We start from the raw sequence: 26,742 nt of genomic DNA on the forward strand, positions 1-26,742 counted from the left end.
TAGGAAAGGTGAGCAGGAGCAGAGATGAGGAGGCGGGGAAACAAATCCTCCTGAGCAAGAGGGGTGTCTGGAATCCACTGCTTCTGTCAGTGGCTCTTCCATTCAGGGATGGCTGCAATGAAAGGGTGACCGGTGACCTGCCCGTCAGAAGGCAGTCTCACCCTTTTATCTGCTGGGTGAGCCGTGTGGCACCTGGCAGGTGACTGCAGCCTCCTTGCAGAACCCTTCCTGAAAAGCTCCAGCAGTGACCTGTAATGGCAGAGAACAGCCTGCCGGAAATGGGTGCCACGCACTGCTTCCATTTTGCCAACTTCCAGGGTCCACTTCAGTACTGCCCAGCCGCTTGGGGAGTGTTGCCCTTGTAAAATACACGAGAAGGTATTTTAGATAAATAGATAAATGCAAGGACACGTTTGACTTGTGCACCCATTTTTTAAAATGTAAAATGGCATGCTGCGCCAGGGCTGCGAGGTCATGCGTGGGTGAAGGAATGCGGGGAACATGAGACGTGGTGCTGGAACTGCAGCAGGGCCAGGTGGCAGTGGATGCGGATGTGCTGCTCTGGCCCTGGGCGATCTGCTCTCACACCTTGGCTCTGCCGGAGTCTCCTGGACACACCGAGGGCTCCTGGACTGGGGCTGGGGACTTGGAGCAGGTGAAGGAGAAGCCGCTCCCCCGGCATTGGTGAGCACTTGCTGCCCTCTGGTGGCGAAGCTTTCCCGCAGAGGAGAACTCTCCTTGAAGGGGGTGTTTCAGGCCGAGCTGCTTGAAACTTCCATAGGTTTCCAGGTTATCTCGGGGAAGTCGCTCTTTGGAGTGGGGCGGGAGGGGCTTGGCTCCGGCAGAACAGTGGAGGGAATTTCTGTTTGCAAAGGACTCGGGGAATGAGAGCCCTCCGGCCGCTGCTGGATGCCTGTGAGAGGAGGGCGGGATTTCCCTGCCCCGGTTGCACCGGCCAGTGTGGGGCTGGGCTCGGGTGGGGTGTGCTTTCCGCAGCGGGGGGGGGGGGGGGCTCTTGCCTTGGTCCCGCATTGGGTTCTGCGGCCAGAAAGCCCAGTCCTCTGCCTGCCTCCTCAGAAGTCAGTCCCATGCTAATCGACGGCGCTTGCTCCCAGGAGCCACCTGCTCCTTCTGCTGGGGCAGGGGGCGCCGGCTGGGACTCTGGGCCGGGGGCTGTCCCGCCCCCTGGGCTTGCGCGGCTCTCCCTCGCGCGGGGCTTTCCCCGGGCCCCCGCAGGGTGGCGCTGGCCGGCGAGGATGCCCAGTCCGCGGGGGCGCAGCGTGCGGGCGGCCAGCATCCCCGAGCGGCAGCAGCGGTGGCCGCCCCCGGCGCTGGCTGCGCGGGACCTGCCGGCTCCGAGGCCAGCCAGGCGCGCTGCTGCCCGCCCGCCCGCCCGCCATGGGCCCGGGCGCGCTTCTGCTGCTGCTGCTGCCTCCGCTCTCCTGCTGGCTGGCGCGTAAGTGCCGCGGGGGACCCGGTCGGGGGTGGGACGGACTCCGGTGGGGCGCGGAGCAGCACCGCGTGTGCCCCCGAGCGGGGAACTGGCTGTCCGTCTGGGAACCGGCGGGAGGCAGGCAGGCAGGGGGCTTCCAAGACGTGGGGGCGCGGGGCAGGCTCCGGGGAGAGCTCCAGCACAGCCCGGGGAACCCCCTGCCACTTGAAGCCCGCTTCCCTGCCTGCCGGGGACTCCCTTGGCGGGGCCGCCCCCGAGGGCGAGGGTCTCCGAGGACCCGCACCCCTGCACCTGGCGGGGGTGCTCCAGGCTCACCCTGTGGCCCCCGGAACGTGGCAGGCCGGTCTCCGGGGGGGGGGGGGCTTCGTCCTTGCAGGACCGGGGAGCCAAGAGGCCAGCCTCCCCCGCTGCCTTCGCCCCTCCTGGCGCTCCCCGACTTTGCCTGCGGCTCGGGGGCTTCCCGCCTGGGGCCCCCTCTTTGTCCAGGCCTGCTGGAATGCATGGCTGGCTGGCTGGCTGGCGGGGGCTCCGCGGGGCCGCTTTGTTCCGGGTCTCCATGGCTACTGGGCGGCTTTGTGCGGGCAGCTCGGCTTGAATGGGCCGGGGGCTGCGGGGAGGAGGAGCTGTCCCGCTGGTTTCATAGAAGGGCTGGTGGGGGCCAGAGCTTGGAAGTGCAGAGCAGGCTGGGGCCACTGGGGCACCAGCAGGCTGGTTTTCCTTGTGGGTTGGGGGGCTCTGCAGGCGCAGGGGCCTCTGAAGCTGATCCCCTTTCCTGAACAGAGACTGAATCCCCACCTGCCCTTTGGGACAGACCTCGGTCTTTCTGCTCTGTAAAATGGGCGCGGAGCGAAGGCCACTGCTCCTGGCTGCTGCAGTGAGCTGGGTCTCCAGGGTCATCCTCACCCCAGCAGTGTCTGTTCTAGTGGCTGTCTGCTGGTATTCATTTGCATCTTTTTAGATTGTGAGCCCTTTTGGGACAGGGAGCCTTTTAGTTATTTGATTTTTCTCCGTAAACCACTTTGTGAACTTTTAGTTGAAAAGCGGTATATGCATACTGTTAATAATAATAATAATCATCTTGAAGCCCCAGAACAGGCTCTGGAGTGCCTGTCCCTGAAGTCACTTGTAGGCCCTCAGCCCTGGAAGTCGAGAAGAGGACAAGTGGTTTCTTGCCGGCTGATGCCAGCCAGCAGTCCTGGTTGCAGGCCCTGGGAGTGGAGGCTGGATGTGTTCATGATGGGCACTCAAGGGGGACCCTGCCTGGAGCTGAGCAGCCTGCCTTGCTACTCTGGGGTGGAGTGTGGAAACTGCTGTCCAGGAGCTGAGCACGTGGCCCCTGCTGGGTAGTTCCTGAGGCCAGCACAGTTGCTAGAAGGCCGCATGGTGGAGGCCAACCTCCCCCCCCCCCACAGCGTGGTGCTCTCTGGCCTCATAGCTTCCTTTCTGCATCTCTGCTGTGGTCTTCAGCCCACCTTGCCCGGGAGGGGGAGGCAGCCACAGGCAAGAAACTTGAGTTGGGAGCACGTCCTTGGCCGGTTCTAGTCCCGGAGGAGGACTGGGGAAGGGGTAGGGCATCTGCCTGAGTCCCAGGCAGCTCAGGGGTCTGCTGCAAAGTCCGTGTGGTGTGTTCCTAGGCCTTCCTCCTCCTCTTCCTTCTGGTGTCCAACAAGCACCCAGCTTTGTGTCTTGGCTGAAGGGGGGTGCTGACCTGGTGTCCTAGGGATACCTTGAGTCACAGTGTTCCTTCCTTCCTCTCCTAAGTGGCTAATTTGCCTGCGTGAGCTGCTCACGTATTTAGACTGGATTTAGCACTAAATCTCAAGAGGCCGGGATGGCTAACCTGAGCACAGCGGAACTGCCTCCCTTGATCCCCATTCAGTGTTTGATGTGCAGCAGCAGCAGCAGCAGGCGAGACTGGGAGATCAGAGGGGGGAGCGTGAAGGTCATCCTGGAGGAGTGTTTACTGGAGGGGTGTTTGGCTAGGGTGGGGGGGGGAGCAGGACACAATGGGAAGTGGAAGATCAAAGCACCTCTGGGGCGCCCAGGCAAGAGAACCATAAAACCGATCTGGATTTATGGGATCTGCATCACCCCCCCAACCGAAACCTGATAATGGGCGCAGCGACAAGAAAGCAGGGTGCAGACGATCAAACGCACACCTGGCCAGCCCCCCTTCCCGCAGAGCACCATTCGCCCTGCGCTCAGTGAGGCTGGCAATATTCAGTAGGTGAATGTGGGCCCCATCTGTCCCTACAGGGGTGGGAGGGCAGCTTGCTGGAGGGAGCCACCCCTCTGCTCTCAGAGGAGCGCTTCTGGGCAGAGGATTTGGCATAGGGGCGTGTATTACCTCTCCTGATGCCCGCAAGCCCTAGGAGGTGTGGGCCCGTCCCCACGAGTTGCACAGGCAGGTCTGGGGAACAGCAGGCTCTGCGAGAGATTGGGGTGCGTTTGTACTGTTTCCTGCTCGCCACTGGACTACACAGTGGTGTCCGTTTCATATGGAGAAACTGAGGCTGGTTGCATCACTACTGTAAAGGGATGCATCTCCGATTCAGCATGTGGGTCCTCCAAGCTGACGCATCGGTGTGATGTCCTGCACCCTGGGCTCCCCTCCCAGAAGCCCCGTCCTGAAAATACCTGTTGGGGCTACTTCCCGAGTTCTTGTCTTCCAGTGTCTGAAGACACAAGGGGGAGAACAGGGCTCCTTTCAGCTCCCCCCACCTCACCCCAATGGAGCACCCATTCGCTTCCTGCAGTTGTCTGTTGCACATGGCAAACTTCTGGCAGTCATTTGGAGGCTGAACAGCAGCAAAGTCAGGAGAAAGGGGGGAAGGTCTCTGTCCTCCTTGCGCATGACCCTGTGGTGATGTTTCAAGGCTCCCGTTCTCAAGTGAGGGCGATGCCAGCTACGGAGTATCACAGGCGCTGAGAGCTTTGGCAGTGCCTGAGGTGATCCCAAGTGAAGTAGGTCAGGAGGGCCTCTTGCCTGGCAGTTGGAATTAGTTCAGCCCCAGCTCAGGACGCAGCACAGCCTCTGGTCGTGGAACAGTTGGTCGGTCTGGCGCAACCTGGCCCAGAAGGAGGTGCAAAACAGAGCAGCCTGCTTGGCTTGACCTGGCCAGCCCAGGGCTGCTCTGCGCCTGGACACTGCTCCGCTCTTCTTGCCTCCCCTTCCCTTTCTTCCGCCCCACCCCCCACCCCCTTTGCACAACACTGAAAAGAAAAGGGAATGTTTGTGTTGCCATGGGGATGGAGGATTACCCGCCAGGCCAGCGCTGCCCTCTCCACAGCCCCCTCTTCCAAGAGGACTCCTCTTGAGTGGGTGCCCAGCAGGCTGCCAGTGAAATGTGCCTGTGAGTTTTCCCATGGCCAAGACCTAGGAGGGACACATGCCTGGCTTGCACCTCCTTCTGCCACCCCTGCAGGGTAGGACAACATCCCTTGGAACAGGACAAGGAGACTCTAGAGTGTTTTGCTCCGCTCCGTTTTGCAGAGGAAGAGAACGATCTCTTGGAACTGGGTAGCAGAGACCCCATGCAAGGTTGGGTGAAGGAAGGGGCTTATGCAGGCAGCTCCACCCAGCTGCTTCCTTCTCACTGCAGGTCTTCTCTCTGCCTGGGAGCCTCTTGGCCAGTCAACTGACAGCAGCCCCCCTCACCCTGTCCTTGCTGGTTCTCCACGCAGGGCCAGCCTTAGAAGCTGCGGGGCCCCACTGGAAACATTTTTTGCAGGGGTCCCAGGTTCACAACCAAGAACTGCAGAATCTGAATGCTATCAATACGATTTGTTGTAGTCTTTAGATGGTAGATTGGAAAGCTATCTAAGTATGCGCTTCAAGGGTGCAGGTGACCGAATGGACCAAATGAGTCAAAGCACATTTCAATATAAATTGCACACCAGACTAGATTATCCTGGTGTGGGGCCCCCTTAGGCACGGGGCCCAATTGGGAGGAATGGGTCTAATTGGCTTAAAGTCAGCTCTGCCCCCCTGAGACTCCAGGAATTAAACCATACTGGGGCTGCTGATTTGAAGCAATTCATCCTGTAAGAGAAGCAGTTGTTTGGCAGTCTCAAATCCCCACTCGCCAGCCCTGACCCTCCCATCCTTCGCCACACCCTTCAGCTCCTTCCTTCCTTCCTGGGACCTGTCCGGAGAGCAGGCCCTTCTTCGGCTAATCCGCTGGCTGGCCAGGAGGGAAGGAGGGCAGCAGAGGTCACCCTGGATTTACTGATATAAGCACATGCCTTTCCATTGCCATGGGAACATCACCCATCCCTCCTTCAAAGTTGGCCTCCGGAGGAGGAGGAGAGCTCTGTTGTATTGATGGGGGGTGGTGGTGGAAAGGGACAGGGAGTTGATGCTCTGGGCAGGAAAGGACTGGAGCCAGGTGGCCTGCCAGGGACACGTCCTTCTGACTCCAAGAAACCAGCGAAATTTGATGACGCTGAAAGTGAAGGTAGCAGATCATCTCCGATCTAGAACTGCTAGATTCCACACAGTGTTGTGCGATTAGAGACCACAATTTAACCCATTCTCGTCATGCTAAGTTTGCCCATTCTTGTTTCAGTGGCACTGCAGTGCAAACCCTGTTTAGCTCCGGCTCTTCTGGTAGCAGCCAAGAGGGGCATCTGAAAGGACCAATGTAGTTGGGTTGAGACCATTAAAAAATGTTTTTTGCCCAACTGCTCCATTCCACAGAGGGTGACGTGCTGCAAGTCACAGAGTTATTTGCAGACTTGGTGGGGGGGAGCCTCTCGCCTTGTCCTGAAAGACAATAAACACCACCCTGAAGGTCTGCGTAGGGAGGGAGCAGAGTGGAAGCTCCTCAGGCCAACTCCTGGCTCATTTGCAGCTGGTGGAAGTGTTTGCCTGACCATGGCCAGACCTTGCTCTGTGTGTAGCAGGACTTAGAAAAGGGGGGTGTGTGTGTGAAGAGGAGGAGGCTGGCTGATAACCTCGAGGCCTGTGGCTCCCTTGCTGGAATGTTAAGTGCGGGACCTGGGTCAGCGGTGAGGATGCTTATCAATGGGGCTGTCTGGCAGAAGCAGCAGGAACCCGGGTGCATGGCTAATGTTCGAGTGACGTTTAGGTTGCCTGCTGCTCTTGGGGGGGGGGGGTCAGAGCCAGGTGATATTTGGCCATGGCATGGAATGCTCAGTCCCAAACAGGGGCACTCAAAAGACCTGACTGTTGCCCTGAAAATGACAACAACGAGTGTTTTACTTCCCTGCTCCATTTGTGTTGGACTTAAGAGAAATGTGGAGGGGGAAAAAAGTCCAATCAGCTTGTTGGTGGCACCTCTTCTCTCCCTCCCCTCCACATGTGGAGAGCTTTCACTTTTGGTTCAGAATAAACCAGCTTCCCATTATTGTATGTGCAGACTCTGGAATCTGATTTATTCCTGCTGTGCTTAGAACAAACAAAACAGGGTTGAAACCCAATTTCAGAACCAGGCTTTGCTTTTTTAACGGGTGGCAGTTTTCCAAGTTCAGACATGCGGGAAAGTGCAGCTTATTGAGAATGAAGGCTTCGTTTCGTTGCTTGGGCACGAGGAGGAGGAGGCGAGGCTTAGACTTGCTGTGACTCATTCACAACGGTTTAGAATAGATCAGTGCTTCTCAAACATTTTAGCACCAGCACCCACTTTTTAGAATGACAACATGTCAGGGCCCTCTGGAAGTGATATCAGTAACCTGGAAGTGATGAAGTCATAGCCAGAAGTGACACCATCAAGCAGGAAAATTTTTGACCATCTGAGGCTGCAATCGTAGCCATACTCACCCAGGAGTAAACCCTATTGACCATCATTGTTAAAAGCATATACAGAGTAGCCTGTTACCTGATGGGGCCTTGGCAACCAGCGTGGAAGTGTGTCCTGCCAGGAAATGGCAGCTTGGCAATGCACACTGAGAGCTTTGCCAGGGACCCCGTGTCAAAGTAATTTATTTATGCAGCCTCTGCAAATGCAAACACCAGACTCGCACTACAGGAGGGAAAGGGGGGAGTCTTTATCTGTGGCTACCTTTGAAGTTTATCCTCCTCCAGTCTCTGTTCTCCAGTGTGTGAAACCCTCTTTCTGGAAGCGGCAGTAGGGCAGGTCTGCTGCAATCCTCTCATTTGGACATGGGGCAAAAGTTCAAGGAGTCCCTGGGAGACCCACAAACCATTGCAGTGCCTCTTGTAGAACACAGGAAACCTCTGCACTGCGAGGCAGCTGAAACAATTGCTCCAACACAGGAGATTTGTGATCCACCTGTGTGCAGCGTTTTCCATGTCTGTGTCATTCAAGAGCTAAGTGTAATTGAGGCATTGTGCTAATTATGTGTTGTGTATATTCACACATGCTCATTAACAAGCACTCTGGGCATCGTGAAGGCCAAGAGCAGGATGAGAAAAGCAACATGCTCTTCAGGCGTGGACACACGTAAGGCTTGACCCGTCTCCATGGGGCCACGCAGGGCAGCTGCTGTGTCCTGCCTCAGCGGGCATACACCTGGCAAGGGCACATGCTGCCCAAACTCTGTCTGGAGCGGAGGGGGCTGTAGCTTCTTCCTGGGCCTGCTCAAGACTCCAGCTTCCACCCTGGTGCTGAGCTCTGCAGGTGCATGTAGCTCCCTTCCTGCAATCGCCTACAATGGCCCCCTCTCAGCAAGGGTAGTCTCACTTCTTACCCCCTCCTCCTTCGCTCTTTTGCAGGGAGCCCGGCAGCAACTGCTTCTGCTGTAGCGAAAGAGCGCAGTGCTGTGGGCTGTGCTGTGTCCCAGCCTGGCTGCTGGTTGCCAGAGCAAAGAGTCCTGCTGCAGATGGGCTGCCCAGGCATCCAGCACTAATTGCTGCCGCAGATTCCAGGCACCTTCCGTCAGCCCCATTTTCTGCCTGAGTGGGAATCGGAGAACAAAGGGGCCGGTGGGGGGTGGGGGGAAGACAAAGGAAGCGCTGGACAGTGCAAAGCAAAGCACATTCCCCAGTGTCACATGTGGGGAGGAGGGGGCTAAAGCCTGCCGCACTCCGTGCAAATCCTCCATGTCCCAGAAAGGTCGTTTTGGGGAGGGCTGCAGCAGTGAAAGGGCGAGAGGAGAGCCAGGGCACCGAGACTGTGCCCAGCAGATTGTCATTTAGCCACCTGGAGCAGTTGCCCCAGCACAGGAAAGGCAGGACACACATCTTTTAAATAAATAATAGTACATTTATTTGATCTGGTCCGCTGCAGAATGAGGTCCATCCTGGGCTCTTGCACTGAGTGGCCTCAGCCCTGGCGATGCCTCTGGGAGAGGGCTTGGTGGAGCCTCCCTCCTCCCTGGCGGAGTCTGTGCTGGGGCCCAGGCCTGCCTAACCAACACGCTGCTTTCCTTCCAGGACTGGTCTCTTCGGAGCTGCTTGGCCCCTGCGCCTCCTCCCCGTGTCAAAACGGCGGGACCTGCCAGGACCTGGAAAGTGGCTACCGCTGCCTCTGTCCCCAGGAGCCCCTGGCGTATGTGGGAAGAGACTGCGAGGCCCTCCATGAAGCCTGTGCCAGGCACCTCTGCCCACCTGAGTGGCTTTGCAGCGGGACTCCCGGGCTGCTGAATTACAGCTGCCAGTGTCAGCCAAGCGCCATCGGTTCGGACTGCAGCGGTGCCGGTGCCGGGTGTGCGGGAAGCCCTTGTCCGCAGCCGCATTTTGAGTGTGCCGAGATCCCCAATGGCTACAGCTGCCGGTGCCGGAGGGCAGAGAGCTGCCACGCCGGGCCCTGCTCCAGTCACCCCTGCCGCAACAACGGCACCTGCGCCGAGAATGGCGGGGCATACGCCTGCCACTGCCTGCCTGGCCATGCCGGGGCCCGCTGCGAGGAGGAGGTGGACGAGTGCGCCTCCAGCCCCTGCCAGAACGGCGCCATCTGCCTGGACAGGCCCAACGACTACCGCTGCTTTTGTGTGCCCGGCTTCCAGGGCCACCGCTGCGAGATAGACATCAACGAATGCGCCTCCCGGCCCTGCCGGCACAACGGCACCTGCCTCAACCTGATGGACCACTACCTCTGCCAGTGCCTGCCCGGCTACACAGGTATCGCTCACGGGGTGGGGCTCCTCGGCCCCCCAGCCTCCCTCTGAAGAGCCTGGTTTCTCCAGAGGGAGGCATGGGCAAGAACGCCTGGCCAGGCAGCTGCTCAAGGGGCTTTTGCTGAGGCTGGCAGAAGAGAGATGCTGGAGATTTGGGGGTGTGTGTGACCATTGGCCTCTTGTCACCACACATTCCCTGTTATGCACTGGATGTCAGAACCGCCCACCAGACAGGCAGAAGATGCTTTTCTTTAAAAAAATATATATTTACATAAGTTAGAAACCACAAGAATCAGAACATTGAGTGGGACAGGCTTCAATTTCACTTGGCAAGGCTGGCCGATGAGGTTTCAGTCTTGCTTAAGGGTCTAATTCAGGTCTCCAAAACCTGGTCTGGGGACCACAGCTGGCCCTCCAGAGATTTGATGCAGCCCACAGCACATGGTGGGAAAGTTTGGCTGTTCTGGCTCACAGCAATTGGCTGACAGTCTGGATACAGAGCCTTGGGTGGAGAGATGCTTCCGCTGAAGAGGTTTCCCCAAAGATCACCCCAGAAGACCCTCCAACACCTCACTTCTCTCCCCTGTCCCTTCAAATAATTTCCCCTTCCAAAAACATTTTTTCCCCTATTCCTCCTTTCAAAATCCATACTCCAAAATTAATTTTCCTTTTCAACATCTATTTCCTCCTCTTTCTGTGCAAATCAGTTTTGCACTCTGTTCTCCCCAGTCCTTTTTCAAAATTCGTTCCCCTACTTCCACTTCTAATGTAGTTATTTAAATGTATTTATTTTCCAGCCCTTGACACCATGGCAGCTCTCATGCCAAAACGTTTGGAGACTCCTGGTCTGAGTAATCACCAGATTATAATGGATTCGGGATTTGTCCCATCAGATCTGTTCTCTAGTGGGTTTGTGTCCACTGTAGACTAATTAGCTGTGCTTCCTCCCCCAACAATGGCCCTAGTTCTTCAGAAAGTACTGCTGGACCCTCCACCAGGGTGACTTGCCTGTTTAAACGTAAGAACATAAGAGCCCTGCTGGATCAGGCCCAAGGCCCATCTAGTTCAGCTTCCTGTATCTCGCAATGGCCAACCAGATTTCTCAGAGAGCACGCAAGACCACAAGACACTTGCATCTCTTGCATGTCATAAGGGAGGTGCCCCAGCCCAGTAATCATTTTGGTTGCTCTCTTCTGCACCTTTTCTAGTTCCACTGTGTCCTTTTTGAGATGTGGCGACCAGAGCCGAACACATCAGGCGCAGCCATACCATCAATTTGTACAACAGCATTATAATGTTAGCTGTTTTGTTCTCAGTCCCCTTCTTAATGATCCCTGGACTGGTTGTCATTTCCCATCATGCTTCCAGTCCCAATTCCCACTCTGTTGTTCTCCAAACTCCCCATCCTCATCCCCTAGGGATGAGGAGCCTCGAGCCGGGCGCCACTCGGCTCCTGTCGGCTTCCCCCCAGGGTTCAGTTTAAAAGTTGCTCTGCCACCTTCTTAATGTTACGCTCCAGCAGTCTGGTTCTGTTTTAGGTCCAGTGAAGCCCGTCCCTCTTGTACAGGCCCAGCTTGTCTCCAGTGCATCACTGACTCTAAACCCCTCCTCCCAGCACCACCATCTCATCCACGCACTGAAACCCTGAGCTCCGCCTGCCTAACTGGTCCTGCACGTGGAACAGGTGGCACTTCCGAGAATGCTTCCCTTTGCTCCAGAATGACATCCTCCAGCCCTGAGACTTCCTACCCCGGCAGCTGAGGAGCTGCCTGCCTGAGGGTGGGAAGATGCCTGCACAGGTCTGGGAGTGTCACTGTGGTCCCTCCTTCCCTGCCTCTGCTTCTCCAGGTCCGCAACTAAAGCTTCACTGGAGCAAACTCGTTCCGAGTCCCTGGAGCTCCTTGCACCGAGGCACACCCACGATTCACACCCCAGAGGCATATAGTGCAAAACACTGGACAGCCCCCATCCTGCTGCTGGCTGTGCAACTGCGTGGCTGTGTTTATTTGGTCTTTGCTGGCCCTCTTCTCAAGGGAGAGCGGTATCTGGGGTCCTGGCTTCCTCTTCTTGCTGCTGATCGTGTTCCTTACCCTGGTCCTGGGACGAGTGGCTGACTGTAGGCGGCAGATGTGGCTGCCAAGGACAAGCTGCAAACACTCTGGAGGAGGGCAGTTCAGCGAAGGCTTGCCGGGGTCTCGGGTGCAGAGGAGCTGCTCGCTGGCTCTGCATTCCGCTCCCCAGTTCTGCTGAGCCTGGATTCTTCTCAGCATGTGACTCAGGCTGCCTCCCTGGCCTGTCTGTCCATCCAGAGTGGCGCAGATTCCTTCTGCACCTGCAGCTCCCTGCTGAAGCCACCCCCGCCAGGCCTTTGTGGAACTCTCCTCCAGGCCTGCTATCAGGCTGGAATTCAGCCCACTGCCCCTCCGCCCCCACCTGGTACCGACTGGCACGCAGAGGCTCCTCTGGCCTCCTCTGGCTCATCCTTGCGAGCGAGTGAGCAGCAGGCCTGCGAGGAAGGGTTACATTGCTGGGAAGGAATGTCAGGGAGCCTAGTTGGAGATTATTGCCGGTGGGGGTGGGGGCTTGCAACATCAGATGCCCCTGCCCAAATTGTGGGGGAGGAATTTCTGCAGGAGAATGGCAGCGTCAGCGGGAGGGGGGGTGTCTGGGGAAAGGGAAACCAGGTCCTGTCTTCCTTGTGCTTCCCTCGGGCAGATTCCAGGTTTTCCTTTCTCGTTCTTTCTCCCTCCCTCCCTCGGGTGAGGAATGTGTGGGTAGTAACTGTTTAAACATTAGTCAGTTTAAAAATGTGTGCTAGCAGCAGCAGACGCAAGCGTGGCCAGTGCTTTAAAAAAAAAACAGGCCCTTTCTGCCTGATGCCAGCCTTGGGGGCCAAGAAGCAGTCAAGGGGGAAGAAAAAACCCTGCAATATTGAGACATTCTCTTGGCCTCACTTTCTCTGACCGTAGAATGGGAGCCTGGTGAGCCTGGTTGTGATCAAAACCAGGAAAAGCCTACGGGGCACGGTGCCCCTTTCTAGTGCCGTGGAAGGGCCCTTGCTAACAAGCCGTTCTCTCTCCTTGGCCGCCAAGGTGTGAACTGTGAGGTGGAGATCGATGAGTGTGACTCTGGTCCTTGCTGGAATGGCGGCAGCTGCAACGACCACATCGGGTTCTTCACCTGCACTTGCCGGCCAGGATACGAGGGGGCCCAGTGTGAGGTGGACACTGACGAGTGCCAGAGTCAGCCTTGTCTCAACGGAGGCGCATGCCGTGACTTGGTCAACAGGTGAGCGGCGGTGGCTCAGCTGCATCCGGTGGCTTGCCCAGCAGGACTTGGCATGGCTTCCCCGAGAGTCGCTGGCCCTGCTGCTTCCTGCTCTGCTCAGCACTATTTCCAAGAGCTGCCAATGGCTTTGCTTCATGCGTCCAATGATATCCTTCCACTGGGCTCCTCTGCTGCAGACAGTGGCAAGGAGAGAGGCTCCCTGGGGCCAGGTTTCTGTTCACACAGTCCATCAGAGGATGCTTGCAGACAGAGAGGGGGGTGTCTGCAAACTCACAGGTCACCAGGGCCAGAGGCGTTTGGCTAAGAGTTCTTAAGAACTCTTAAGGCAAGTAAAACTTCAGAACTTTGCCTGTGTGGTGAAGTCACGTCCTCTGTGGGGAAGCACTGGGTGCTTGTGGTTCTGACTGGCCATCCCACAGAGCCAGCAGTGCTGCTTTTCCTCTTAGTTACCAGTGCGACTGCCAGAACACGGGCTTTGAGGGACTGTCCTGCGAGCTGGAGATCTTGGAGTGTGCCTCCCAGCCGTGCAAGAACGGCGCCACCTGCCTGGAGGGAGTGGGGCACTACAGCTGCGCTTGTTTGCCAGGTGGGTGAAGACCTTGCGTTGCTCCCCAGGTGAAAACTCAACGCTTCTCTGAGCTTCTCTGGGGTTTTTGGCACAACAAACCAACCCCCTGTAGACAGAGAGGCTGCCCTCGCCCATCTCTGGGCTCAGCCCACTTTGCAAAGGTTTGAGGGACGTCATAGGTTCCTGTGGCCATTCCGTTGTCTCTCTAGAAGTCAGCTTGAAACCCTCATATCTGATACAGCCTCGTGGGTGCACAACAGGGGTTGTACCATATGGTCCAGAAGCCCTCCCTTCTCTGGTAATTTTGTACTCCTTAAAGGAAAAGTCCCTTCTGTGATGCACACAGGGCTGCCTGGAATGACACGTCTTTCTGTTCTTTCTGTGCAGTCCCTTTCTGGTGCGCATCCACACTGCGCACTTTCAACCAGTTCAGCAGTCGTGTGTTAGCTGATGGTGTCAGTTTTGTAACTGACGCAGTGTGGCATGTGGACTGCCCCAAACTGGAAAGCCTCCCCCTGTTACAAGCCAGGTCTGGCTTGTGTGCTCCTGCCATTTTGTCCACCCACCCCCCACTGCAAGCAAACTCCCCTTATGCCTGAGAATAGAAGGGGCCACCGTGGCAGGGACCTCAATGCAGAAGAAGCTTTGCTTGTCTTCACTCAAGTGGAGATGCTTAGGGGGTGTGGCTTCCTGCCAGGGTCATGGGATCTCATGGCTTTCCCTATCTCCCAAATTGAATTGGGGAGGTCGAAGAAGTCATCATTTCATACTATGGTGCATGGTCTGCAGTTTCCCATGCCTCCTGAGTGAATTCTGGACGTCCTGTGTCCCCCCAGCATGAAACCGATGCGCCAAGGCCTGTCCAGTCCTCTCTGCTAGGAGAGGCGGCCCTTTGGGGCTTTCTGCCTCAGCTGAGCATGCCGGAGAACTGAATTAGTCCTGTTGCCCGTGCACAGTCAGCCAGTGCATTTGCAAAAAGAAACTTCGCCTGTCTCTTGTTCAGGACAAAACCTCCTGCCTGATACCAGATGGGCTGTCTATCCTATAGACGGCGTTGCTTTCAACAATAAATCATTTTCTTTTTAGACCTGGCAAGGCTGGCATTGGGTGTTGGCATACACCTCCTGCTTTGTGTTGAATAAGACACACACCCTAGATACGCCTTGTTAACCTCCCCCCCCCCCATGTCACCAGGCTATGAGGGTGAGCACTGTGAGGTGGACGTGGATGAATGTGAGGCAGAGCCCTGCCTGAATGGCGGCCAGTGCTACGAACGGTCCAGCCAGAGCCACTTTGGGGAGCACCAGGATTTCCCACAGACATTCAGCTACCAAGAGGCTGCTGGCTTCATCTGCAAGTGCCTGCCAGGCTTTGAGGGTGAGTCACGTGGAGGTTTCTCCCTTAAGAGAACGGGGGAGAGAAGAGGGGAACAGGCAGGGGCTTTTTCTAATTCGGAGCCCTGGTGGACCACCCTGGAGCCCACCAACTCGGCCGCCACCTCCTGCCACAGGAAGCAGGACTTGAAGGCCACAGCTTTCCTCTGCCGTGGCTTTCTCAGGAATTGGTGTTTGGGGTATACAGAGACCCATCAGGGCTGTTAGCCAGGGATAGATCCCCTTCCTCCTCCTCCTTGAATGTGCTCAGGGTGACCCTGCAGCTCTGAGTGGCTGCACAGCACCAGAGCAGGGGGGGGGAGTGAGTTTGTGTCAGTGATTTGCTTCTGTCCCCCCACCCCTGAAGGAGAAACCTGCGCCATCAACACAGATGAGTGCGAGTCCCAGCCGTGCCAGAACGGAGGCAGCTGTGTGGACCTGGTGAACAGCTTCCAGTGTCGCTGCCCACCGGGCTACTCAGGTGAGGGCACCCTTCGGGGCAACCAGTGCGCAACAGAGTAGGACCCCAGCCAATCTGGGGAGCTGCCCCATGCCTGGAGTTGTCTTGGCGGGGAAAGTGCTTGTCTGGCCTCTCTCGTTCAGTGCCTTTAATTCCTCCAACTGGGTCTGACAGTAGAAACTCCTGCACAAAACCTGGAGCTCAGGTTCCCAGTGCCAAATGCTGCTCAAATGTGCGCTGGAGAGCCGGTGTTGCAGGACGCCTTGCACCACAACATCCTGCAGAGTGTCTGTGAACTTCTGGGCCTGCTTGGTGGTGGTCGGAGGAGATGGGGAGGCGCTGCTGTGGAGCCGTGTTCAAGCTTCCCAAGGTGTGGGGGCACTCTCCTTCATTGCCCTTCCCAGGCCTTGCAGGCTCAGTCTTGGGGTGTCTCCGCTCTGCAGCAAGAGTGGCAATATGGTTGGGGTGGGGTGGGGTGGGGGAGAGGCCCAAGTGCTGGACTTTGGCTAAGAGGCCAGGCCGGGGGCCGCCAGGAACCATGTCCTTCCCAGCAGTTCTGCCAAAGCATCAAAGCTTTCCTTCTCCACGTGCAAGACTCCAGAACAAGACAGAGTCCGGTGGGCTAAGTGAAGGTTCAGTGCTCTGGTCTCTGTTTTGCTCTGGAGTCTGCTTGCAAAGAAAAAAAATCAGGAGATTTGGCTTTCGATTCTGATTCATCTCAGGACATTCCAATTAGTTCTGCAGCTCAGTTCATCCCAATGAGCACTGAACAGCGTCTGGAAAATGCTGGGAGGCTGCCACCTTGTGGAAGGCAAGGAAACCGCAGGTTCCCCACAGAGCTGGCATTTCCATGCAGAACTTATGGTGCTCAGTCCTGGAGCATGCAGAGAGAGGGCTTCTGAGCATATGCAGAGCACATTTTCTGCCTGGCAGTGAACAGTTGGGGGTCTGCCTTCATGGCAAGCAGTGCAAGGCCTCCTGGTTCGTGCTCTGAACCCCAGAACCTCTCCCTTTAAAGCCACACACCATATGGGCTTTGTCCAGACTGGCTCTTGATAGACTCTTGATGTTGGGGGAGGCATTCAGCCCTTTGCCCACTGCTGTGAAGCCCTCCCTGAAGCTGCTCCCCCCAGTCTTGTACCCACAAGAACTAGAAACACATGAGACCCGTGCAGTGATTCCTGGGTTGCCACATTCAGATTATGCCTCTGCCTGAGCTGCTGCGCACAAAGACAGAAAGCTTTGGATACAAGCTGCTTCTTGGTCTGGGTTCGCCTTGGGGCGGGTGTGAGGCAGAGGACTCCAGTCCAGCACCTGCTTCCATTCGGTTCTCTGGAAGTCCTTTGCCGTGTGTGTGTGTGTGGGGGGGGGGAGCCTTTTCACGCAGGGCTGGATGAGAACAGCTGCTGGGGGAGTCGCATTCAGCCTCCCTGCAAGCTCTGTGTGAGAGTTTGCGGCAGAGCGAAGCTGACAGGGAAATAATGGCAATTAATCTCTCCTGCTTTGCCAATTAATCCCAGTCTGGCCCTGCTGTGTAAACAGCTTATTACTTCACATGAGGATCACAGAGCAACTCTGCAAAGAAGCTTCTGTGATGCATTTCTGTGGCAGCCCCGAGCTGGGGGCCAAGGAGTCGCTGTACCAGATTCCCCCCCCTTCCAGGCTGACTCCTGACTCCCTGCTCCCTCTGCACAGAGTGAAGGGAGTCAGCAAAAGTCTTCTCGCTTGCCTGCCACCAAACCAGCTGTGTGCTGCCTGCCCCAGGACTGGGCACATACCATGGGGGAGACAACATCAGGCCATAGCTGGGAGAAGCCCTTTGTGCATGCCTTTGCCAGGGGGGCAGTTGCACGGAGGAATGCAGCAAAGACTGTGCTGTTGAGAAGGTGGGCTGCAAGTTGCTTTCTCCAGCGCCACAATCCAGTTGTGCCTTGGTCCCCAAAATGGCAAGTCTGGCTGGGCTCGCTTACTTGAGTCGCCCAGAGCCAGTCGCTCTTTGCGCATAGCCCACTGTGGCCTGGATTGCCAGGCTGACCTGCAGTGCGCGTGAGCAGCTGAGCCTTCTGCTCCCTGGAAGGATGGCCCCATAATCCCTTCGAGAGGATCAGACTCTCCAACAGGGCTCTTGGGAAGCTTCAAAGTTTTCTCCAGGCAGGAGGAAGAACTTCTAGGGGAGGGGGGGGGCGCCCTCCTGGCTCTGTGCCAAGAATGGAAGACGTCCCCAAATGTTCAGTCAGCCACTGTGAGAAGTTTGGGCTTTGAAAAGGTGAAGGGAATTTCCAGTGTTAAGGTCAGAGCTTGTCTTGGGCAGCCAGGGGGTGGCTTGTTTTTTCAGCCAAAGCAAAAATCCTGGCCTGCGTCCTCAGCAGAGAGGCTGCTGGGCTACTTTTGCTCCCCCGCCCGCCAGCCTCACAGCGTCCGCCTTAATGTGAGACGCGGACAGAGGAGAGCAGCCGTTCCCAAGCTGTGGGCCGGGGTCCACTGGTGGCTCGTGAAACTGCCAGGGGAAGCGTGTGGAGCCCTGGAATGGAGCAGGCGGGAAGGTGGACTCCCAAGGCAGTCCGGGAGGCTCTCCCACCAGGGTCCCAACAGAGGCTGGAGCGCCATCCTGGACAGATGGCGACTTGCCCTGGCGCCACGAGGCGGGCGGTCTGCCGGTCCCGCAGCCCGGGCGGGGAGGGGCGGGGGCCGGCCAGGCCAGGCCAGCGCAGCCCGCGCGGCGGAGGCATTCCCGTGTCAGCAGCGATGGGCGCCAGCTGGGGAGGCGGAGAGCGGCGCGGATTAGACGCCTGGCCGCGGACGGGCGGCCCCCGAGCGGCGCGCACAGTCCGCCGCTGAGGCCCGCAGGCGCGCACCATGCCCGCCGCGCTGCTGCGCGCCCTGCTGGGGCTCCTCCTGGCAGGTAGGTGGGGCGGGCGCGCGCGCGGGCGGGCGGGCGGGGGGCACTGCCGGCCCGGCCTCTCGGGGAAGCCCTGCGGCGGGTGGGCGCGGAGGGAGCGCGACACCCCTCTGCCGGCGGGGCTGCGCGCTCAGCCGGAGCCTCGCTCGGGGGCAGCTCCGTGGCTCTGGCCGGAGCCCCTCGCGGGGCCAGGCCGGCAGCAGGCGGCGTCCTGGAGGACTTGGCTGGCCCACCCCTCCCTGCCTGCACTGGCCAGAGGCAACACTTTCTTTTTGCGGGGGGGGGGGGTGTCCCTGGATAGATTGCTGCAAAGACTCCCCCGGGCAGAAGCGTCCAAGGAGTGAAGGCAGCCGGCATGCTCCATCCTCGCAGGGGCTCCCTCCTCCGGCATGGGCCCAGCAGCACCCACTCCCCTTTTGTCACTGGAAGCGTGTCACACACACACACAACCCCCTCCCCATTTTGTGCAGGTGGCCCATGCACTTCATAGGGATGTGTGGGGGTTGGGGACTGTGAGGGTGTCCGATCTCAGCCCTTTCAGCTGCAGGTGGTGCCCATTCCTAAAGCAGGGCAGGCAGCTTGGAGTCTTGTCCGCCCAGCAGCAGCACTGCCCTTAAGGAGGCACCTGGAGCTGCACTAGCACTGAACGCCTGCGGGCCCAGAGGCCGCATTCTGGAGCCCCAGCAGCAGATTCAACGCACAGGCTCCTCAACCCTGTGCCCGAGTCCAAGCCCGTCACTCCTCTCTGTGCTCGTGGGGACCAACCGAGGCGGCAGCATTTGGAGCCCAGCAGCTTCTCTCCCCACCAGCCCTGGGGTGACACCAGTTCCAGGTTCCCTTTGTGCTCTGAGCAGCAGCCCCAGTTGGCTGCAGGCCAAGGCGTAATGCTATTAAGTTGAGTAATCCAGACCGTGTTTATCTGTGCAGCTGTCTTGGAAGATTAGTGGGAACCTGTGTCAGGGAGCTGGTGGGGAAGGAGGCTTCCTAATCAGGGCTTAGCGGTCCTCAGGCACTTGAAGACACTCCAGGCCCTTGGGACACACCTCTCCTACCTGCCTGTGCTCAGCAGGGGCTGGAGTTGTTTGGCTCCAGTCCAGGGGCAGGTGGCACACTCCTTTTCCTAGTGTGCGGGTGCCGGGGACAGAGGCCCTCTGGTGAAAAGCTCTGCAGTAACAGACTCCCGCCTTGACTTGCTCCCCCCTGTGTGCCAGGTGTGGAATGTGCCACGGACACAGACGAGTGTGAAGAGCAGCCCTGTGAGAATGGCGGGGCCTGCGAAGACCGTGTGGCCGACTACATCTGCCGTTGCAGCCCCAGTCCGGGTGGCGCAGTCTGGGGTGGGAAGAACTGCTCTGTGGAGCTCACAGGCTGCCAGGCTCACCAGTGCCAAAACCAGGCCCTGTGCACCCCCACCTACCAGGAGGAGACTCACGGGCACCTGTGCCAGTGCCAGCCGGGCTTCTACGGCCCCACGTGCTCCGTCTCCACCACCTTCTCCTTCAGCTCCAACGCCTACCTCTTTGTTAACCTGTCTGCCCACAACGAGAGCACAAGTGGCACTGCACCTGGGGGGCGCCAGCTCAGCGTGGCGCTCCGGTTCCGAACAACGCTCCCCGACGCGCTTCTCTTCTGCCGAGGCCACGACACAGAGCGCCTGTGCCTGGAGCTCACAGGTGGCCGCCTGTGTGCGACGCTGACGGCACAGGATGGGGCCTGCTCCGCCAGCCTGGAGGCACCGCGCGTGGACGATGGCCGCTGGCACAAGACGGAAGTCCTGTTGCAAAACTCCCTGGAGCTCAGGCTGTGGCATGAAGCCTGCCCGGCTGGGCTTTGTCTGCAGAGCCGCCCTCTGGGAAGGACAGCCTTCCCTCCCTCCTTCTCGCAGACGTACGTCGGAGGCCTCAGAGGGGAGTTCAGGGATCACTCCGCAAGGAGCTTCGTTGGCTGCCTGGAAGACCTGCAGATTGACTCTGTGATGGTCCTGCCGCAAGAGCTGCCCGGATCTGAGGCTGCTGGAGTCCAGCTGGGCTGTGAGAGGACCGAGTGGTGCCAGTCCCAGCCTTGCTTGCATGGGGGCCAGTGCATCGACCTCTGGGCGGACTTCCGCTGCAGCTGCTCTCGGCCGTACGAAGGCCGCACGTGCGCCTATGGTGAGTGGCGAGCTGGAGTGACTGACTGCCAGCCCCTTGAGGAGGGGAGGGGGTTGCCTTGGAAACAAGGACTGCTTGTGGGAGGTGGTCTCCAGCCCTTCATTGGTGGGGTGGGGTGAGCTGTCCCGGGCTCTGCTCCTTCCCTTTGGCCCTACAGAGGGGTGGCCGGATGCTGGCACTGACAGGCCTGCTGCTTCTCCCTCTTCCCCAGAGTCTCCCGAGAGCACATTTGGCCAGGAAAATGCCTCCAGCTTTGCCACCTTCACAGTCAGCGTCAGTCCCGGGGCAGGCTTCAGCCTGTCCTTTTTCATCCGGACCCTGAAGGCCACTGGCCTGCTGCTCCAGATCAGCAACGGGAGCGAAACGGTCCTCACCGTGTACCTGAAAGATGGACAGCTGCAGATGGAGGCACCGCTGACCGCGGCTCTCAGCGCCTCAGGACACCTGGCCGACGGGCAGAGGCAGTTGGTGACGCTGATCTTCCAGGAGGGTGCTGCTCGTGCCAGCCTTCTCGACGGGGAGGAGGAGCTGGGGCCTCTGGCAGTGCCTCCCCTTGCAGCTGGCACCGAGATCCATGTGGGGGGGCTCCCGGACCAGGACACTGAGGCCTGGGGAGGATGTTTCAAGGGCTGCCTTCAGGACCTCCAGCTCAACCACCGCCCGATGCGGCTCTTCCCCCGCCGAAGTGACGAAGTTGGGGCAACGCAAGAGATCTACGCGGCACACGTCACCAACGTCCTCGCAGGCTGCGTATCGGATGACACCTGCAAGGTAAAGGAAGCCCGGGGGGGGGGGGATCTGCTGAGACTGAGGTTCTGTGGCGCAAGAAGCACACCTGTGGGAGCGTCAGACGGGGCTGCTTCCTTCCTCTGCCAGGCCGGGGCCTGTCACACGACGTACGGTCTCCCCGGAAGACCATCCCCCGTGGAAGGGAATTGTCCTCACGGGCAATAGGAGCCATCATCAGGTCATCTAATCACCTCAATTTAGACACAGCAAGCAGTTCTCGCTGATGGCCCTTTCCCCGCTGGCTGGAAAGAGTGTTGGTGTCCAGGCACTCTTGCCGCAGCAGGTCTCGCTTCCCAGGAGCCTGCGTTCTGAGGGAGTGACCAAAAGCTAATGGCTGCGTATCAGGGCTGAGGGAGCAGAGTGTCTAGAATCGCCCTGCCGTTGGCTGACCCTAAGGCTGACCCATCCATGAGGTCAACTGAAACAGTTGCTTCATGCAGCAGGTTGCTGGGGGGGGGGGTTGCCCAACTCTGTCACCCTCCACTGCTCCTAACCCTGGATTGGAAAGTGAGGGGACAGAGCGGAAGGAGAAGACTGGAGGAGCAGAAGCTCACCAGTGGGCAAGGGGGCAGCATTTGGCAGGCATTGGGGTGGGGGGCCAGCTGTGCATTTGCCTTTTTGGCCTTTCACCCTCTTTTGCCTGCCACCCTTCAGGTGAGGTATGGAGGGCAGGGCTGTGCAGGGCTACTGGGGGAGGGGGCTGTGACCCCCTGTGTCTGCTGCTCGGTTCCAGGGCATGCAGGTGGAGGCAAGTGGGGTCACAGCTTTTGCTGAAGCTGCAGTGGGGCTGGCCTGGAAGGTGGTCTGCTACAGCCTGTCCTTGTTCTTCCTCCCCATGCTACCAAAGGAGCGGGCACTGGGCAGGCAAGACTCGCGCCGCTGACCCTCTGAGGTGGAGTACAGGCCGTCCCTGCCTCTGTCCTGTGCCCAGCATGTCTTCATGGGCGCTGCTCCCCCCCATTGCATCTTGCCTCCCTGCCCTGTCCTCAGAAGAGCGTCTTCTGCACATGTCTGGCAACCTCATGTTCATCTTGTCATGGCTCTGACCTGAGTGGGGGGACGCAGTGCAGAGGCCTGCTAGAGACAGGGGCTGGAAACGGGGCGGTTCCAGCCAGCTGCTCCGCCTGGCTCTTCACAGGGGGAGGCTTTCCCCACTTCCGGTTTGAAGGCAGCATGGCTTCTGAGGAGAGGGCGCAACCCAGACTGAGCACACAGAGTGCTTCCCCCTCTTGGATTCTTCAGAGTGTCCGGTCCAAGAGAGGCCTCCACACTGCAGGGCTGCTCTGCCAGGCCTACGGGAAGAGGTCTGTTTGAAACAGTGTTATTTACCTTACTCAGAAGTCAGCCCAGTGTGTTCAGTAAGACTTGCGTCCCCAAAACACCCGAAGAGGGCAGGAAAGGTCCATGACTAGACGTGCAGTCTCATCCTTCCCTCCCAAAGGCCATCACTCTGTGTCCAAATCCACCACCTCTCACTCTTTGGAGCCACAGCCATTTCCAGCTGGGTGTTCCTCCATTTCACACCCATCCTGAAAAAAGGGGCCTCTCCTCTCACCGCAGTTTTCCTTTTCAGCCCAGGCCCTGCCTCCACGGCGGCCACTGCACCGTCACCTGGAATGACTTCGACTGCCACTGCCCTGCCAACTTCACGGGCAAGCGCTGCCAGGAGAAGGTCTGGTGCCACAGTGAGCCGTGCCCTCCGGCTACCACCTGCAGGGACGTCCCTTCCGGCTACGTCTGTAAGCTCCACTCTGGGAGGGCTGGGCTTCAATGGAGTAGGCCTCACAGAGCTGTCTGTACCCTTGATTCCAGAAGGGCCCTTTTGCTCCCCACCCTCTATGGGCAGTCAAGGACATCTGTCCAGCTTCTGTACACACTCGGCCTCGGTACAAGGAGTAGTTGATTGCTCAAACAGCCCACTTGTCTGTCCTTCAGAGGATTTGAGTAGCACCTTGAAAGTTACAAGGCCGCTTGAGAGGTGGGGGGGGAGGGAGGTGTGCATCTCTTGGCAGGACTAGCAAGCACCGTTCCTGCTCGGTCAAGCTCTGCGGAGGCCCCTGTAGAAAGGCTCTGTTTCCCTTGGTTGTCTTCTTAGGAGCCTGTCATGGGGCACTGCTCTGAGCGCGCTGACTGCTGTCCTTCATCTCCTCTTCCCTGCAGGTCTGGCCAATGCCTCGTTTTATGACCACAGTGCCATCGAGTTCACCTCCAACGCATCCATTGCTAGAGCGCTCCACAACCTTCACCTGGACTTCAGGACGCGGGACGAAGAGGCCGTCTTGCTTCAGGCCAGGCAGGAGGTGGACTCGCTCCTTGTGGCCATCCAGAACGCCTCCCTGCTGGTGGAGATCAGGAGCGGGAACGGCGTGGAAGGGGCCACCTTCCGCAGCCCAGTGCCCATCTCGGACGGCTCCTGGCACACCCTGGCACTGTCCATGGAAGAACCCTCGGCGCTCTCATCCAGGTGGCAGCTCCGCTTGGATGACTCCGTCAACACCACCCTGCAGGGCCACGCAGGGAGTCTGGACTTCCTCAAAGCCAATGCGGTCATTGTCCTGGCCGAGAACTTCACCGGCTGCCTGGGGCGCGCAGACATTGGCGGAGTGTTCCTGCCCCTGGCTGCCCACGCTGGGTACCCACAGCCAGAGCAGTTTCTGCAGGCGAGGGGCGGGTCCACCCTCCTGGGCTGCCAGGGGGTAGACGTGTGCGCCTCCAGCCCCTGCCTCAACGCCGGCACCTGTCTGGACCTGTTCAACGCCTTCGGCTGCGCCTGCAGGGCCGGGTGGGAGGGGCTGCGGTGTGAGAGCAACACCGACGACTGCGCCTCCAGCCCCTGCGTCCACGGGCGGTGCGTGGATGAGGTGGCGGACTTCCAGTGCGAGTGCCACAAGGGCTACATTGGGAAGCGCTGCCACATAGATGTGGACGACTGCATCCGACACCAGTGCCAGAACGGGGCCAGCTGCGTGGACGGGGTGTACAGCTACTCCTGCCAGTGCCTGCCGGAATACACGGGCCCTCGCTGCGAGTAGGTGCTGCTTTCAGGGGCACGGCCCGGGGTGGAGGCCTCTCTCAGAGCTGAGAAAGGGTCGGGGGTGTGCTGAGACCTGCTTCCACTCCCACCTGCCAGGCAGGGCCCTGACAACCCCCTCTCAGGAAGACAGTGACATTGGTGGACAGGGCCCCTTCCCCAGTGGTTGCACTGCCTGAGTCCAGCAGTTCCCAGTCCCATCCATGGCTGAGCTCTTCTCCCAGAGCTGCTGGGCTCGCCAGCCATTGGGTGCCCTCTTCAGCGCTCTCTCTGAGACCAACTCCCTGAAAGGAATAGTGGAGGAGAACTGGCTCCTGAATCAGATTCTGTTCTTCTTTCCCCCTTATGGCTGGTTTGTAAATATTTTTTTTTAAAGTCCTAGAAAGTGTGAGGCGCTGAACGAATGACATACCACTTCTCTTTGGTCTTCAACCCAGGTGGCCGTTTCCTCTAGAGCAGTGTGGCCACAACTTCACCTGCCAGAACGGGGGCAGGTGCGTCAGCGGGCCCTGGGGAGCCAACTGCACCTGCAAGCCAGGCTACACAGGCCGAAGGTACTGCGGGCATTCTCTGGTCCCTCTTGCAGGCTTTGTGAGGGTGGGGGGGACCCTCTGGCCAGAGAGTATAGGCCGTCTCCTACTAAAGCCCACCTTGGGGAGGTCATGCCTTGACTCTTCTCTCTCGTCCATACACACACTACCAGTTACTTAGGACTTGTTAATGTTTTTTAAGACTCCCCTACAGCATGTTCTCTGGGCCTGGGCCAGAGAGCAGTGTGCCTAGTGAGACAGCTGGGCCTGTACTGGAGGGGAGTCCCATGGGGGACTGGGAAGGACCAGAGCCAATGGTAGGAAGCAGGCTGGGCTAAGGAATGGGCCAGTGGCAGGTGGAGCCATTCGGAGCAGACCCTGCCGTTCCCAGCCAAGAAAGCTGGGTCGGGGGCACCACCTTCCTTCACAGGAGAACTGGCGTGGAACAGGAATTGCTTGGAAGCTCACTGGTCAGGGCCAAGTTTGCCTGTTAAAGGGCCAAGGCATGAAACTGCCCCTTTCCAAGTCACTGCTCGGGGCCGTTCCGGGAGTGCCCTGGCTGACAGCCGCCCTGTCGCCTCCGCAGGTGTCAGATCAACATCAACGACTGCGACCCCAACCCCTGCCAGAATGGGGGCACCTGCCAGGACTCTGTGAACCGCTACCGGTGCGTGTGCAGTGCCAGCTACACGGGAGAGCGGTGCGACGTGGATGTGAGTCAGGCTGCTTCCTTTCCTTGCTGTGGTGTGGAGGGTGGGAGAGTTTGCCCCCTTAGTGGGGAAACAAAGGGGTTTGACCGCAGGCCAGACAAAGGGGAGTGGTTAGGCTCTGAGAGTCCGGATGGGGGTCCTGCCAGCACCTCTCCCCTGCTCTGCTCCACCAAGGCCTTCCAGAACATATTAGACACAACCAGAATTGTAGTCCGAGAAATTAAGTCTTCCACCACTGTAGCCACCAATGGGTTTTTTTGGGAACTCAGAATATTTTGTGCGACAGACACAGGGAGAGGTGTGAGGCAGGGAGCGCCCCCCTTTCTGTTGCCAGACACCCATCAGGATGTGTTGCTAATTTACAGCATAGATACAACGCAGCAAAGGGTTTTCTAAGCACTGCTGTGCGGGGGGGGGGGCTGAGAGGGCAGTGGCTATAATTCTGCACTTTTCCAGATGGACGTGGGGCACGGGGAAGAGTGGCCAGGGCTGCGGTGTTTGTGGCTTGCATGGAAACGCCCTTGCATGAGCAGGTGCCTAGCTGGGCACAGACTAACCCTGAGTGCCTGAGGGCCCCTTGTGTCGTGTGTGTGGGGCAGGCAGGCAGGCTGGAAGCTCTTGCTGTTGCCCAGGTGCCTCCTGCGGGATTCGTGTCTGACGCTCAGCATGCTGGAGCCCAGGCAGAGCTCCCCCGTCCCTGCAGCCGGCTGCCTGCTTCCCACGCTTGGCGTCAGGGCCGCTCCCCCCCAACGCCCTGTGACCAGCGCTCAGCCACAGCTAATCGGCGTAGCCGGCAGTGCCTGCTTCTTTCCCACTGCAGTTCACTGGGGGTGGCCCCACCTGGCACGTGGCAAGTGCTTGCGTAAGACGGCTCCCCACCTCGCACTGAACCATTCCCCCCTCCACAGCACAGACTGCTGACCCGCTTCCCCTCTGTCTTCACTAACACGTGCCTGGGGGGCAGCATGTCGCCCCCCCACCCCCTGCCACAGACTCATGGTTTCTCCCTTGGTTTCTCTTGCAGAGGGGGCCGCCCGGGGTCCTGTTCTCCTTCCCGTTAATTGAGGTGGCAGTGCCAGTGGCCTGTGGCTGCCTGTTGCTGCTCATTCTGGTCCTCGTCCTCATGATCCTCACTGCCAGGAAGAGGCGCCAGTCCGAGGGGACCTACAGCCCCAGCCAGCAGGAGGTGGCCGGAGCCCGCCTGGAGATGGACAGTGTCCTCAAGGTCCCGCCCGAAGAGCGCCTGATCTAGGCCCCAGGGGGCCTTGGGGGGGCCTGTGCTGGAGCTAAATTTGTTCCCGGCCATGTGCGGCTCACCCAGCTCCGCCAGGGGACCGCTGAGCACAAGGCACAAGCCTCACCTCTGGGGCACAGTGCAGGAGAGCCCCTTGCAGGCACTGACCCAGCAGCACAGTGGGGAGAACCTCCCCCCAACCCTTGGGGTCAGGCCA

General features: G+C 58.8%; 1 protein-coding gene across 1 annotated transcript; it reads left to right on the forward strand.

Moving 5' to 3' along the window:
* Nucleotides 1-2,689: 2,689 nt before the first annotated feature.
* On the forward strand, nt 2,690-26,543 carry CRB2 (crumbs cell polarity complex component 2). The gene is made up of 14 exons (XM_066610900.1): nt 2,690-2,796; nt 4,879-4,994; nt 8,811-9,497; nt 12,586-12,781; nt 13,228-13,367; nt 14,544-14,726; nt 15,090-15,203; nt 19,293-20,231; nt 20,443-21,002; nt 22,594-22,759; nt 23,181-24,048; nt 24,489-24,605; nt 25,168-25,294; nt 26,316-26,543. The coding sequence occupies exons 1-14, from the start codon at nt 2,690-2,692 to the stop codon at nt 26,541-26,543; spliced, it is 4,548 nt and encodes a 1,515-aa protein (XP_066466997.1).
* The last annotated feature ends 199 nt before the right edge of the window (nt 26,544-26,742 follow it).

The sequence above is a fragment of the Tiliqua scincoides genome, chromosome 16, assembly GCF_035046505.1.
Source record: "Tiliqua scincoides isolate rTilSci1 chromosome 16, rTilSci1.hap2, whole genome shotgun sequence".
Classification (NCBI taxonomy): domain Eukaryota; kingdom Metazoa; phylum Chordata; class Lepidosauria; order Squamata; family Scincidae; genus Tiliqua; species Tiliqua scincoides.

Coding starts and splice junctions, on each gene's coding strand:
- CRB2 (XM_066610900.1), top strand. CDS start 2,690: ATGGGCACTCAAGGGGGACCCTGCCTGGAGCTGAGCAGCCTGCCTTGC. Junction 12,782..13,227: donor TGCCGTGACTTGGTCAACAG/GTGAGCGGCGGT, acceptor TTTTCCTCTTAG/TTACCAGTGCGACTGCCAGA. Junction 24,606..25,167: donor CCAGGCTACACAGGCCGAAG/GTACTGCGGGCA, acceptor TCGCCTCCGCAG/GTGTCAGATCAACATCAACG.